This window comes from Halyomorpha halys, unplaced genomic scaffold (assembly GCF_000696795.3).
Source record: "Halyomorpha halys isolate HHAL.00 unplaced genomic scaffold, Hhal_1.1 Scaffold158.1, whole genome shotgun sequence".
Taxonomy (NCBI): domain Eukaryota; kingdom Metazoa; phylum Arthropoda; class Insecta; order Hemiptera; family Pentatomidae; genus Halyomorpha; species Halyomorpha halys.
The window spans coordinates 774,432-789,105 of record NW_027107138.1 but is presented as its reverse complement, the minus strand read 5'-3'; the positions used below and the strand labels follow the sequence as shown (position 1 = coordinate 789,105).

General features: G+C 31.7%; 1 protein-coding gene across 2 annotated transcripts in view; it reads right to left on the bottom strand.

Moving 5' to 3' along the window:
• Positions 1-14,674, bottom strand: part of Rilpl (Rab interacting lysosomal protein like) — a 32,135-nt gene that overhangs the window by 14,527 nt on the left and 2,934 nt on the right. For both annotated transcript variants that reach the window (XM_014417503.2, XM_014417504.2), the window contains exons 3-4: positions 9,531-9,658; positions 5,255-5,449 (exon numbers count right to left, since the gene is read on the bottom strand). In XM_014417503.2, coding sequence (XP_014272989.1) covers positions 5,255-5,449; positions 9,531-9,658 — 323 coding nt within the window. The remainder of the gene's footprint in view (positions 1-5,254; positions 5,450-9,530; positions 9,659-14,674) is intronic.

Here is a 14,674-nt window from a genome sequence, read left to right as displayed (position 1 = left end):
AACAATTATCAATAAACTAATTACATCGCAAATAAAGCAGAACGATTCTACTACAATCGATTATATTTTGGATCGACCAGTGAACATTGAAGATAGAGGAGGAGACGGGCACTCTCAAGTCCAAAATACAATAATAGGGGTCAGAATTTTAATCCAAATTATCACGGGCAAAATTCTAATAATTCTATAGGAGGGAGATCCAATAATAATCATATGAACACTGTTATAAGGCAAAATGGTAATACTTACAGTAGTCAGAGAGGATATAGGAATTACAGTAATAATAATTCACAAGATTGAAATCCTAGAATTCAAAATAATCCCACTAGTGGGAACCAATTTGCTGTTAGGAATGCTACTATAGTGCAAGATGAATCTTTTGATCAAATGGTCCAAACCCAGGCTTTAGGGCCTACCTATGGAGAACCTATTATTGCTCAAAATGATTTAAGGCTGACGTCACACAGTCCAACTAATGATCAATTATGAAGTGAAAATGCTCTTCTTACCAGTGGGGATTATTTTTTAAATAATTTATTTGAGGATAATATATTTTTAGAAGAAAATCAGTCTTCTAGAAAAATTCAATTTCAGTCTCCTCTAATCGAAATTAACTTTGGAAATAAAAATTGTAACGTCCTCATTGATAGCGGGGCGGAAGTTTCTATTTTAAAAAAGTCCTTTTTTGATAGGTTTAAAGGGGATTTTAATAAATTCAAGACGTTACCAATTACTAAAACCAATATTGTTTCTGTGACTGGTAAGAAGAGCGCCTGCATAAATAGACAAATTTTTATGCCGATTAAAATAGGGGAATACTTCTTTGATGCAAATTTTCTGATTTCCCCGGACATCGCTAAAGATAGCATACTCAGTGTCGATTTCCTTATAAACCACTCTGCTATAATTAATTTTGAAACTGACTTCATCAGTTTAAGAAATGCTGAAGGACAGGTATCAGTCGTAAATTTCATAAATTCACCATATAAACCATTAGAATATACTATTATAAAAAATGAAGAAACCAGTAAATCAGTAAAATCAATTGAAACTCTAATTGCATCTCTTAATTTGAGCGAAAATGAGTGTAAAACAAAGAATAATGAATGTATGGAGCAAATTAAAATAAATGATGACATAAATAATCTGTGTAATGAACTGAAACATATTTTAAACCCCGAACAGTTTTCTGATTTTCAGAATATTTTGTGGAATAACAACATTATTTTTAGGGATAAACCAGGCCTTATAAAAAATTATGAGAACATTCTTGAAGTTACAAACAATACACCATATAAACTATTCCAATATAAATTGAACCCAAAACTAATTGAACTAGCTAAAACAGAAATTGATAAAATGATTAAAGATGATATTATTGAAGTATCCCACTCTCCCTATATTAATCCAATTATTTTGGTGGAAAAGAAAAACACAGACCCAACCTCAGGTGAAGTGATTGATTCTAAGGTCCGTATTTGCCTTGATGGACGTTTTATAAATAAACGCCTGGTCTCTCTTTATGATTCCCCACCATGCATTGATAACATTCTGTTTCAGTGCGCTAATGCAAAATATCTTGCAACTCTAGACCGTAAAAAGTAGCTTTTGGCAGGTTGGTCTGGAAAAATCTAGCCGACCATATACAGGTTTTCAGTTTCTTAATGAAACCTTTCATTACAAGCGTATTCCTTTTGGATTGTCAGTTAGCTTAGGAGCCTTAATAAAAGCTTTGAAAAGGGTTATACCAAATTATTTATTTCGAAATATCAAAGTTTATGTAGATGATATCTTAATTCATGCAGAAACAATAGATGAATTTTTGAACATTCTAAGAGATTTATTAGGCATATTCCAGAAAAATGGTTTGACGTTAAACTTGGAAAAATGTAGGTTTTTTAGGAACTCTGTCAAGTTTTTGGGTTATGTGCTGACGAACAAGGGGATAGAGAAGGACCCTAGCAAAACTGAAGACATAAAGGGTTTTAAGGTACCAAAGAATGTAAAAGAATTGCAAAGTTTCCTAGGGTTGATCAATTTTTATAATAAATTCTGTCCTGGTTATGCTGACATAACAAAACCATTATACAAGCTCACATCAATAAAATCCAAATTCAAATGGAAAGATGAACATCAACAAGCTTTTGAACACATAAAAGAAACTATGTTAAAAGATGTTACTTTTCACTACCCAGATTTAAACAAAACATTTTATGTAGATACTGACAGCTCAGACTTCGCCTCAGGGGGAGTTTTGTACCTACTAAATAGTGGAGGTTTTAGAAAAATTATTTCTTTTTGTAGCAAAACTTTCAAAGGAGCCGAACTAAATTATCATTCAACTGAAAAGGAATTATTGGGGATCATTCATTGTATCCAAAAGTTTTACAATATAATAGCTGGGTACAAAATTACAGTTCGAACAGCCAATAAGGCTATCACTTTTTTGCATTCATGTAAGAACCCACTTGATCGTCAGATCCGCTGGATTAACTACCTGGGACCTTTGAATATCACATACAAGCACATACCCGGCACTCATAATAAAATAGCAGATTTTTGTAGTAGACACCCTGTTGGTGAACCAGAACAGAAGGGCACTGATTTTCGAATTAACTCACTAAGTGAAACCCAATTTTTTCAAGAGTTAATAAATAACCAGAAAAATGATCCTGACCTCCTGACTAAATTGGACAAAGAACCAAAAAATTATAGAATTTCAGAAGGCTTTATTTGCAAACGTTTAGGGGACAAATTCTTAATCTATTTAAATAAAGAAAGCATGAGTGATTTAATTAAGTTGGTACACGATAAATTTTCACATTCTGGAGTAAATAAGTGTTTTTCAATAATCAGGGAACGGTTTAATTGTCATAAATTAAGAAAATTAATTGCCATTATCTTAAAATCATGTAAAGTGTGCCAGTTTAATAAAATCGGTCCATATTCCATTGCACCATACCAGAGCATTCAGGTAGAGGGAAGGTTAGAATTAGTATCGGTAGATTATTTGGGCCCCTTTATAACTTCACAAGGAAATAAATATATTTTGGTTGTAGTGGATAATTTCACTAAATTTGTTAAGTTATATCCTACAAAGAAAGCCAATTTTATTGGGGCTCGAAATTCCATTCTTGAGTACATTGAACAAGTGGGTCCACCTTTGAAATGTTTAAGCAATAAAGCCACCTGTTTTACCACTGATAAGTGGAAACATTTACTATCAAGTTTTAATGTTACCCGCATTTTAACTTCTATCCGACACCCTATAGGCAACATTTCAGAGAGAACGAATAGGGATGTACTGCAGTACTTGCAGCTACTACTAAATGATAGACAAAATAGATGCTTCGATAAAATACCACAAATAGAGCACACCATGAATTCTACATATCATACTACCACTGGTGTAACACCTACCCAGGGTATGTTTGGAATTAAGCTGTTACGCTTTTGGAATACCTATATAGGGGATGACTCAGAGGAATTAAATTTAGATCCTGAGCAGATAAAAGAATTAATTAAAAATAAAATTCAGAAATTTGGAAACAGAAATAAAGTAAAATATAACAGTAATAAAAAATTTACATACTTCAAGGTAGGGGATATGGTGATGGTGAAGGCCTTAAGGATACCATTACCAGGTATGGTAAATGGCAAACTACTACCGCTTTTTGAAGGACCATATAAGATCGTGAACAAGTTAGGAAAGAACTCATTTGTTATAGCCGATCCTAATAATGGTAATACACAGGGTCTATTTCATACCAGTCTTTTAAAACTTTTTCATGACTAGATAAAAGTAGCACTTGATTAGTATCAGCTGGGTGGAGGTGTCACATCCATTTCGCAGAGCTTTGCAAAGCTTATCATTGCATGAAATGTTTTTAATTTTGAGTAAAGAACGAATCCTTTTTTGCATATATTGCTACTTAAGTTTAAAAAAATAAATAAATAAATAAACCTGTTTAGAACATAAATTTTGTATTTTAAATATGTATCAAATTATAAGTGAAACGTGAATCGGTTTTATCAAACTATGTTTTTAATATGTTTGTATTTATATGTAAAGATGTTATATTGAATTGTAATTATTGTATTTGTAAGCAGTTTGTAACTCAGAGGTGGTTTTTGAATAAACGTTTATTTAAAAAATTAGAATAAAATTAATTCAGACTTTATTTAAAAAAAAAAAAAATATTTTGAGCACAAAATAATTTCTTTTTTACTTGGAGAGGAGGAGAAATGTAATATCCTCTTTTTTAATAAATAGTTTATATTTATTGATAAATGATTTTAGTTACGTTTTTATTTTATATATATTGTTTCAGTATTGTTTATTTGTTATTTTAAATCAAAAAGCAAGCTAACCAGTTTTCATTGTCTAAAATAAATACGCTGTTCAAAACAAGAAAGATGGCGGTGCGCGTTCTTCCGAAGTGTTTGTTGGGTTGTTTGATAACATGGATTGAAATTTTCCTATGCAGTAATTATGGAAAAAGAATAATCAAAGAAGAAATGGAAGAAAGCAACAATTATCAATAAACTAATTACATCGCAAATAAAGCAGAGCGATTGTACTACAATCGATTATATTTTGGATCGACCAGTGAACATTGAAGATAGAGGAGAGGAAACGGGCACTCTTGATTTTGCTGGCTTTGGGGGAAGAGGTCCGTTCGGCTAGAGGCGGGAAAGACTGGAAGCCATTGTTGGGAGTTGGATATAGCATCATCGACAAGAAGAGATCAACAATTATCAGGGAAAGCTGTGTAATTGGTTAGTCTTGTTTCTAAATGGAATTTATTGTATTAGTAAAATGTCTAGTAATTAAGTTAAAGTGTTATTAGTAGTAAAGTATCATCTGTTTCTGATTGCCAGGAAACCCGCCCTGAGAAAAGTGTCTTATGTTATAAAATTTAAATAAAATTCTATTATCTGTTAAATATTAAAGTTTTTAATTTAAACCTAAGCTATCTCTTTTATATTTGAAATTAGTTTAAAACGATTAAAATTCTTTTTATTTTATTTTAAATAATTTTAAATTATTACAATATATACAATTAATCCCAGACTTAAATACATTTTTATAGCAAATTATAAAAAATATGATCCTAATAACTATTACAAATGGTCAAAATAAGTAAATCATATAAAGTTCATGTTGAACCTGTTATTCACTAATGCATTGCTACACATTCAAATGGAAGTCAAAATGCATTTACTACTATTAACATATATTTTTAAGACATACCTTTGATTGCTCTGCTATATCTTTATTTTGTTTTTCAGCAATACTCAAACATTGTTTCAAGCGATTAAGTTCATACTGCTGGGTTTGTAACTGAGCTTTTTGATCAATAAAGTTTCGCATTTGAGCCTGATTTAATCTTTGTTTTCTCCTTAATTCCTTGTTTAAATTTGTCAGCCTGTCAACTTGATCAGCAAGCTGTGAAAGCAAAATATTCAATCAAAATTAAAAGAGATAAAAATAAATCACCATTTTATAAGAGGAAAACACATTTAAATGAATTAACAAACTAAAATATAATTATTTAATGAAAAAAAAAAACTAATTTAAAACAACACAAAAATAAATATTTGCGATTACAAATTGTTAAAATGCTATTTCATTAAAATTGTTTTCAGTTTCAATGTTTAATTATGATTCCATGACTTATAATTCAGTTCTTTAATCACATGGCTGATTTTTCAAACAATAGCGAGGAGTATGCTAGCACAACTGAAAAGTATTAGGAGTCAAACCAGTACCAAGAAATTAAAAATTCATATAATAACGATTTTATAAATCAAAAAACCAGAATAATGGCTTCTGATTTATCATGATTCGTCTATACATAATAATAAATTATCATATTTTGAGCAAAAAGTAAATGAAAGCTATTTGTTGAAACCAATCGTTTGAGTTTTTTCGGAACTTTCATTTTTTCTAGGGTCTGGGAGAGTTATGGACAGGTAGTAGACAGATTTAAAGTCCACGGGGGTTACGGTAGCAGTGTGGTAACAGCCTGTCTGCCAGCCCAAAGGTCACGAGATCGGATTTTTTCAAGCATATAATTATACAATACTCACTCACAACCTCCCTAGGGCATTTGTGAGGCCCATTAGCCAATGTGTGGCACTCACAAAAATAGGTGTGGGAGTGACGAACCCACACAAAAACCACGTCATGAGACGCGCGATGTATTTCCTACGTACATCGTGCGAGGCCTTGGGCCTCTATGGTCTGTCGCGCCAATAATAATAAAAAGTCCACAAAGAGATGATGAGTGACAGTCCCATGTTCTTTAAATTTCTCTAGTATCGTTCTTAGAGTGAATATTTGGTCTGTTGTGGACCTTCCTCTTCTGAATCCTCCCTGGTATTTATGATTGGTGAAGATGATTATGACTGGTTCAAAATGTGTTGTTCACATCGGTCATAACTTATTTCACATCAGTTATGACTCCTTCGACACTAATTGTGGCATGAGACAAGGTGAAGCTCTCGCAAGTCTCCTTTTTAATTTTGCAGGGGAGAAGGCTGTTCGTGAGTCAGGTATCTCCATGCCACTATATTTAACAGTACAGTCCAATTACAAGGGTATGGCAACGACTTTGACATTATTGCCCGATCGGAATGAATTCCTTCATTCCTTGCTCTAGAGGTTACTGCAAGAAAACTGGGTCTTGTAGTTAATGACAAGATGAAGTACTTGAGAGCTGGAGGATGTGGACCAGGAACTAGAACGGTTTATGAAGGTTCATTCAAGTTCGAGAGGGTGAGCTGTTTCTTATACCTGGGAACTGAAGTGCACAGCCAAAACAATATCTCTCAGATTAGCAGAAGGATCACTGCTGCCAGCCGATGCTGCTTTGGTCTGGCAAGACATTTCAGAAGAGGGTTGCTCTCTAATGGGACCATGGTAAATCTCTATAAATCACTTTATACCCATTGTCACATACGGATCTGAAGCTTGAGTCTTCACTAAAGCTGATGAAGCAAGACTCTTGGCCTTTGAGAGGTCTGTTCTGAGAAAAATATTTAAACCTGTTAGGTAGAGCTATGTATGGTAAAGAAGGAAGAACGTAGAGAGCTATCGGCTTAGTATGGAGACAATGATGTCAAGTTTCTAAGGTTGGGTAGACTCCGATGGGCAGGTCATTTGGTGAGAATGTGCGGCAATAATATCAGAAATAAGGTTCTATCTGAGCAATCACATGGAAAGAGAAGAGTAGGGAGGCTGAACATGAGGTGCTGTATCAATGGATGCCCAGGTCCTTCTAGGAACCTGAAACTGGAGAGTTGCAGCAGAAGACAGGACGGCATGGCAGAAGCTACTAGAGGAGGCCCACACTCGATAACGGGCTGTGGTGCCAATTATGATTATGATGATTTGTTGAAACCTATTAATCACAATTTATTCTAATTACTATGTCTATTCACATTTTTTTACCACAATCTGAATCAATGGTATTTGAGGGATGCCTTTGTCCATGCTAAAAATGATTAAAACAGTTTTATGGAATTTTTAAGTTCATAAATTTATCATGGCACCCAAACTCAATACTAAATATTAAGATATCCTGATTTTTTTTTTTTTAAATCCTTTAATTCCAATTTCACTCACTATATTTTAAACAACTCTCTTTTCTGAAAGTATGTCATGATCTGTATACATTATGTAGATTTTTACTAAAATATTAGCTAGCAGTTTACTACTAAAATTATTGTTAACTGTTAGACTACAAATTTATTAGGGGTAAATCAACAATTCCATTCTCTGAGGTTCTAAGCAATTATTATTTTATAATCTGAATGACTTGGTCATTAAAAAAAAAAAAAAAAAAAAGAGGGAGCTATATACTAATAAATAGATTTTAGAAACCAATAACTAATTCAAAAAGCATTGATGAAATTTTATTTAATCATCCAAGTCAGCCTAGAGCTTTTATCTCAAACAATGGAAGGGTCAGATACCACTTTAACCTTTTGTACTCGAATGGTGACAATATGTTAATACAGTAAATTCTTTGGTAACTCGAATGGCTACATATAGTTGCCTATATGTCGCCACTAGGTACTGTTGTGTTGTTTACACAATAGCAAAGTGAGAGAAATATTATCACAAGTATAATCTTGTCCGATCAGCTTCGCAATGTCTGTGCTAGCTTTTGGGCGCATTATTGTTGTAAAAAAAAAATTTCGTCCTCGTAAGCAATTTTTTTTAATACCTATTAAAATGGTTAAAAATTTTCAATTGAGTGATAGTGAAAATGATTTTATTTTTTATGTGTTTAGTGATAGTCTGATTGATTACCACACTTTGAGTGACAAATCAGACTATATTTGATATAAAAAATGGAAAGCAGTTCCTCTCTCATCATCTAGTAGTTATTCAAGTATCAAAATTTCTCAGGATAATGAGTGGGTGGATATTTCTAACATAGATGAGCCTTCAAATGAAATAAAATTTGATATTGGTTCTCAAAATGTTGGACCAAATATTCCATCAACCGTTAACGAGTTACTGGTGTCATACAAAAATAAAAGTTTCCAGTGCAAAGGGTTAATGATTAGATGTGTCCATAATGAGCTTCTGTCGAGTTAATGTACACCAGTAGACCAAACAATAAATTTTCAGCTGAACCATGGCTCGAAACCAGGACAAGAGCATTAGGAGGCCAGGGACTATAGTTTAGGGGTTCACTATACTATTCCATCACACTGGCTATTAAATTTAAAAACTAAACGCAAGACTCTTTGTTCTGTTCATACGGAAGACTTAAAACAACCACAATCATTTGGCTAATCGTAACACCAGCGCCTCATGTGGCCAAGAAAACAAAAGCACACTTGCTAACGAGCCTTGACCAGAGGCAGCCACTTATTTCTCTTCATATATCTTCTACTAGAAAAATGGGTGAGTAGAGACACCTTGAAGTGCCTCCCGGAACAGAGGAGGAGGAGGAGGAGGAGGAAGGAAATTATTCCTCCGTATGTCAGAAATTACTAGGAAAATGGGTCATTAAAAAATATATATATTTTAAAGTAGCAATAATAATAAAATTTGTAGCCAAGGGAGTTGAGGTGTCACCTTGATAACCTCGCAACTGCAGCAGTGCTTGTTTGAATCTGGTCTGGAAGGGGAAGAGGGTGATAGAACAATGTGATAGAAAATTTTTTAAATTATATGTATATAAATGACAATATTTGATAATAGAAATAGGTCTAATTGACAAATATAAGGATATAAGTAAATGAGTATGAGGTAAATCCCAAAAAGTTGTACAAATTATGTCTTAATTGGAAGTTTTTTAACCTCAGCATACTAAGAAATTAATACAAACAACTTCCACAAAAAATCCAGACTATTTTAAAATGTTTTTAAAGTAAATAAAAACTATTAGTAATGACTGTTACAATGAATATTATTAAATCTATTAATAATTATGGGACAAAAACAGCATGCTTAAAATACAGTAATTAATGAAAAATTACAGTGTACTAAATCAATGTAAAGGACATACACTTTCTATTTCTGCTAGTTTTGAGTTGATTTCTCTGTCTTTAAGTTTAAGCTCATCTCGAAGTTTGTCAATGGAAGCTCTAGATCTTTGCAATGCTGATACATCCACTTCAGAACTAATAGGTTGAGCTAAAATTAAAAATATAAATTAATAATAATTACACTAAACACGTTAAAAGACAAGTTTAATGCACAAACGCATACACACCCATGCAAATTACTAATAAAAAAACAAGTCATCAAGTATATTTTATAAAAAATTATCTAAATGAAATTAGAAATCTAAAATCTTCAGGTGAGTAATTATTAAAATGAACTTAAATTAATAATATCAATAAATTATTCAGTCTGGGTGTGGTAGAAATATGAATTACAAAAACATGTAATATTTAAACTCATTAAATATTACATGTTTTTAACTATATATAATTTATATAGTTAAAAACATGTAATATTTAAATCATTCAGAGTTAAAGTTTTTAAGAAAGTATACGTATTACATTGGTATCATGATTTTAAGACTAATTTCCATCCCGAAAAATCCCACCACCAACCTTGCTGCAAATAAAAATTTACCTTTTTCCACAAAATGGAAGGATTTTATATGAATACATTTCTATATAGCTATGCTGCAGTTTACTTAGTTAAAGAAGTATTTTTTGACCGAATACCTCGTAATATTCTTCTTACAACTGCAATTACAACTTTAAATATGAAGCAGCATAACTGATATTGTAATATTCAAAATTTCATGATGGAAATGTAACCGTGTCAACATTGTTAAAAAACAATTTATAAAAATTTCTTCAGCAATACGCATCAGTGAGACCTGGAAACAATTCAAAACTATAGTAGAAAAATTGATAAACCTATCCATTAATTATTCAAGATATTCATAAAAAAAAAAAAAAACTATTCCTCACAACTAGAATAGCCATTTAATGTCAAAATAAAAAGTCATTTGATGTCAAATAAAACTATAGTTGAAAAATTACTATAACTGATTTCTGTTCTTTACATAAATATCATATTAACATTTATTACTACTCTTCTTATGACTCCAATCAGTTCCAAAATAAGGTTCTTATATTTGAGAAATAATAAAAAGTTCAAAATATTTGCAAAAGTAAACATTTGTCATCAAATATAAAAAAAGCCTAAAAATTTGCATACTAATTGCCATTTATTGAAAGAATATATTGAACCAAAGGAATATTCCACATTTGATATCATGAAGATGCCTTGTTTTCGATAATTAGGCTGTTACAAAGGACTTGGTGCAAAAATTCAACGCATTCATAACAAAATTGAAAATTTATGAACATTATATTTAAATCAATAAAAATAAAATAGCCTCATAAGCTAGTAAATGTTTTAATTTCAAACACTGTCAGATTTACACATCCAATTTTTTTCTAACTGTTCTTAGTTATGTAAATTCTGGGGTCAATGGTCTTTTTTTAGTACCTCCCATGGCAGTGGAGTTTACAAGACTTCAAACCTTGTGACCCCCACATTAGGATACTCATGGTGGATTAGCTAAATTTAGGGTCACCAAAGACCCCACAATTGACGATTTGTCACATAACTTTGAAAAAAAAATTGTATGGCAATATTGACACTTTATAAATAAAGTAGAAAGCCCTGCTGAGACTTTCAACTCGTCACCTCCCTCAATTGTCAACCAAACTTGTCTGGAAAAACTTCTTTCTGCTCTCGTTGAAGTAAGTCGTTTTACTGATATTTTGTCTTTCAAATCATGGTTGAACTGTTACATGCATAGTATTTCTCTGGAGGAACATCTTAATTTTTTTTTATACCATCAAAATCTCTTGGAACCTTAGGGTACTAAAATCATCCCTCTGTTGGGACAACAATTATTCTTGAGGTAGAAAATAAGATTCATAGTTGTACAGGTTTTTATTTGTTGAAAATTTCAGTTTGCCACAGAAATTGTCAGTTAGTTTTCTTCCCTTGACTCAGAAAGTAAGTGCATCTATTTATTATATTTCGACATGGACATATGCTTCAAGGAAATTTTAATTAATTAATTATATGTGTTTAATTAATTAGAAAATGATTAATATCTTTATATGCGCTTTGGTCATTAATTACCACGCAGGACAACATGCGGTTAGTTATTGAACCTCAATCAGTTTTCTATACTTGATTTTATTAACTTATTTTTTAAAATTAAATAGCAGCTTTAAATTATTTTTTCTTTGTAATATATATTTTTTACTTAACACAATTTTAAAGTTGATAAATTGTGTATATTCTTCTCCATACAGTGTTCTGTTATAAAATTGGCAATACTGGTTTTAAAAAGAATATAGTTTAATTAAATAACTATATCTGAAATATTAAAAATTAGGCCAACTCAAGGTAGGAATTTTTCGACTTTCACAATTAGGGGACTCTCCTATTGGCAGCAGTTCAAATACAAGTACTTTTTGCCTTAAGGGAACAACCCGGAGGTGTGATGGCACTAACCCAGCCTTGGGCCTGGGGAAAGCATGGTGGTACCTACATTGTATTGAGTAAGATCAGCTTAGGTCTTTCTCAGGGTTGGCAATAAAGTAACTGGGAATAAAGAGTAGGCAAGAAACAGGAGGAGATACAAACAAAAAAAAATCATAAAAATTAAACGATCCCAGCTAGAAATTTCCAAGGGGATTAAGTCCCACCTTATTCTCCTTCCCATGGAGAACAAGATGTTTTTTCGATATTTCTATGGGATGCTGGATCAAGGAGTGATAAATGCCTTGGTACTGTTCAAGATATGGCTAAACCACCAGGATGTTTTGTATGATTTCAGCTGGGAGCTAACACCCCCACCCATTAATAGCAATTTGTTAAGAAAAAGATAAATTGATGCACGGTTTGAAGGGAACTATACGAGGTGAGCAATTAATTATAAAGAGCTTCTAATACAAAATGATTATTTCTTTGAAAACTCTCTTATGCAGTCATCCTACTGTATGACTGAATATTTTCTTTCAATTGGTATCCTGCTACTATCTTCTTCATTACATTTCCAGGTGTTCCTGAACTACCAGAACTCATGAGAAATGATGTACCAAAGAGAAAAATTTGTGCTGGAAGTTATCTCCACACGAGCGACCTTTACTTAGATGTCATAATAGAACATCATAGCTACAATAAGTTTTTTTTTTTGTTATACACATTTTTCAAATAGTAAACATTGTTATTTTCAATAGAAAACTTAGAACAAAATATTTTGTTTTTACTGCCCTATCTGTCCTAGTCTAGTTTCGATTATTAACCACAAAAACATAAAAATCTACTACAAAAATGAACAGGGGATAATAGGGCTACAAATCAATTATATAAAACAAAACCATCAATTCCCCGAGAATAGGGTATTGGGAAAAACTACTGTAAGCAAGTAGAAAAGTTAATGAATAATGAAACACAAAAAAAGGGTCATGTTTAAACTGATCTATAAGCTAGCTGTTTCCTTGGAATGAAGTGGAAGTTTTTTTGTATTATTACTTATATAATCAAATTTCATTGTTGATAGTTAATATAATTGTTATATTAAAATAAATTCAATTTGAAATATTATCAATTTTTACCACTTTTGTTTTACAGAAACTCTTAGAAAACTAATAAATTTATATACTCATATTGTTTGACTCAATAATTGAGTTATTGATAGATTTTTAGAAATTGAAATTAGATTTTAGAAGAACTTTGGAATATTAAAGTTTTGGGATCACTTTGGACCCCAGAATGCACTCCGCATAGCAAAAAGAACATGTATAAATTCCTAGGGTGAAATTTCACCAAAAGTACCAGATTTTGACAAGCAGAGAATTTCATACTTTTGACCAACTGTAAGAGTGAACAAGTCTTCTTTTTTTTATTCAACCAGGCATTCAAAAATTTATATCTTAAGAGTTAATCGTAATAAACCATTTTAATCTGACTTCAACATACTTTTACTAGCTACCATAGTACCATTCACATTAACAATAATCTACCATTAATTTTTTCATAATTTTACAAATCTGAAAATTAAACAAACTGTAAGATAACTCATTGGTGTTCCAGGAAATAACACTATGAGATAACTCATAGTTGGTATCCCAAGCAATGATGCGAACTATGATTTATCTCATAGATGGCAGTCAATGTGTTACACAAGTTAAAAGTTATTGATGCACACTGACGTTGTTTGATAATAATTATCTAGATGATATCAGGATTCACATGTTAAGAGCAGAATTTGATCAGTACATCACATTTTGGTAAAGAAAGGAGCTGACATTGATGTCCTTAGCCAATGAAAAGTTGTGCCTCTCAGAGATGATAATCCACAGAGTAGTAAAATAACTATTGGAAAGAAGTGAGCCATTTCTTCATCATCGGTTCTGAAAGGTAAACAATAACTTCTATTTCAACCTATAAAATTCTACAAGCTTAATGCTTAATAAGCAGCATTTCTGACCACATTATATATACAGCCAGCACTAATCAACAGGGTCTTGTGACTAGTAATAAGATGTTTGCATCAGTTAATAATAGGATATCACCTAGCCTCTGGAAAGAACATCTGGTTTCCTCACTGCTTTTTCCTCAGCAATTCTTTTTTCTATCAGGAAATCGATGACAAAATATTGGCAAATTTATGATTAAAACGCCTAACAAGTTTTGTTTAAATTTTATAAAGAATGTTTTTCTTTTTTAATATTCTTCCATAATGGAATTATTATTGTATATTTAGATTATAGACGTCTGTTTCATACACATGATGAATATAAGATCCAGTGCATTTGATTAACATCTGGAATTTATGTGAAAAAACAAAAGAACCAATCACTAATAAAAACTGACAACAGAAATTGTTTTTGGTCGGACGGCTTTATATAAACGAAGTTTTTTATAAACAAAGTATGATTTAAACTATTTAAAGAAATAAAAGAAGATGGTCAGGGTTGCAGTCAAAAAAAGAACAAATAGTTTATAACTATTTTAATGTCCGAAGTTTCACCCCACTTTGCAGGGCTTCATCAGGGCTGTTCAAGCGAAAGGTTGAACAGAAGGTTGGTCGCCTTCTGTTCAATCTTTCACTTCTTTTATTTAAATTTTTACGGTCAACTATATATACATATATATATA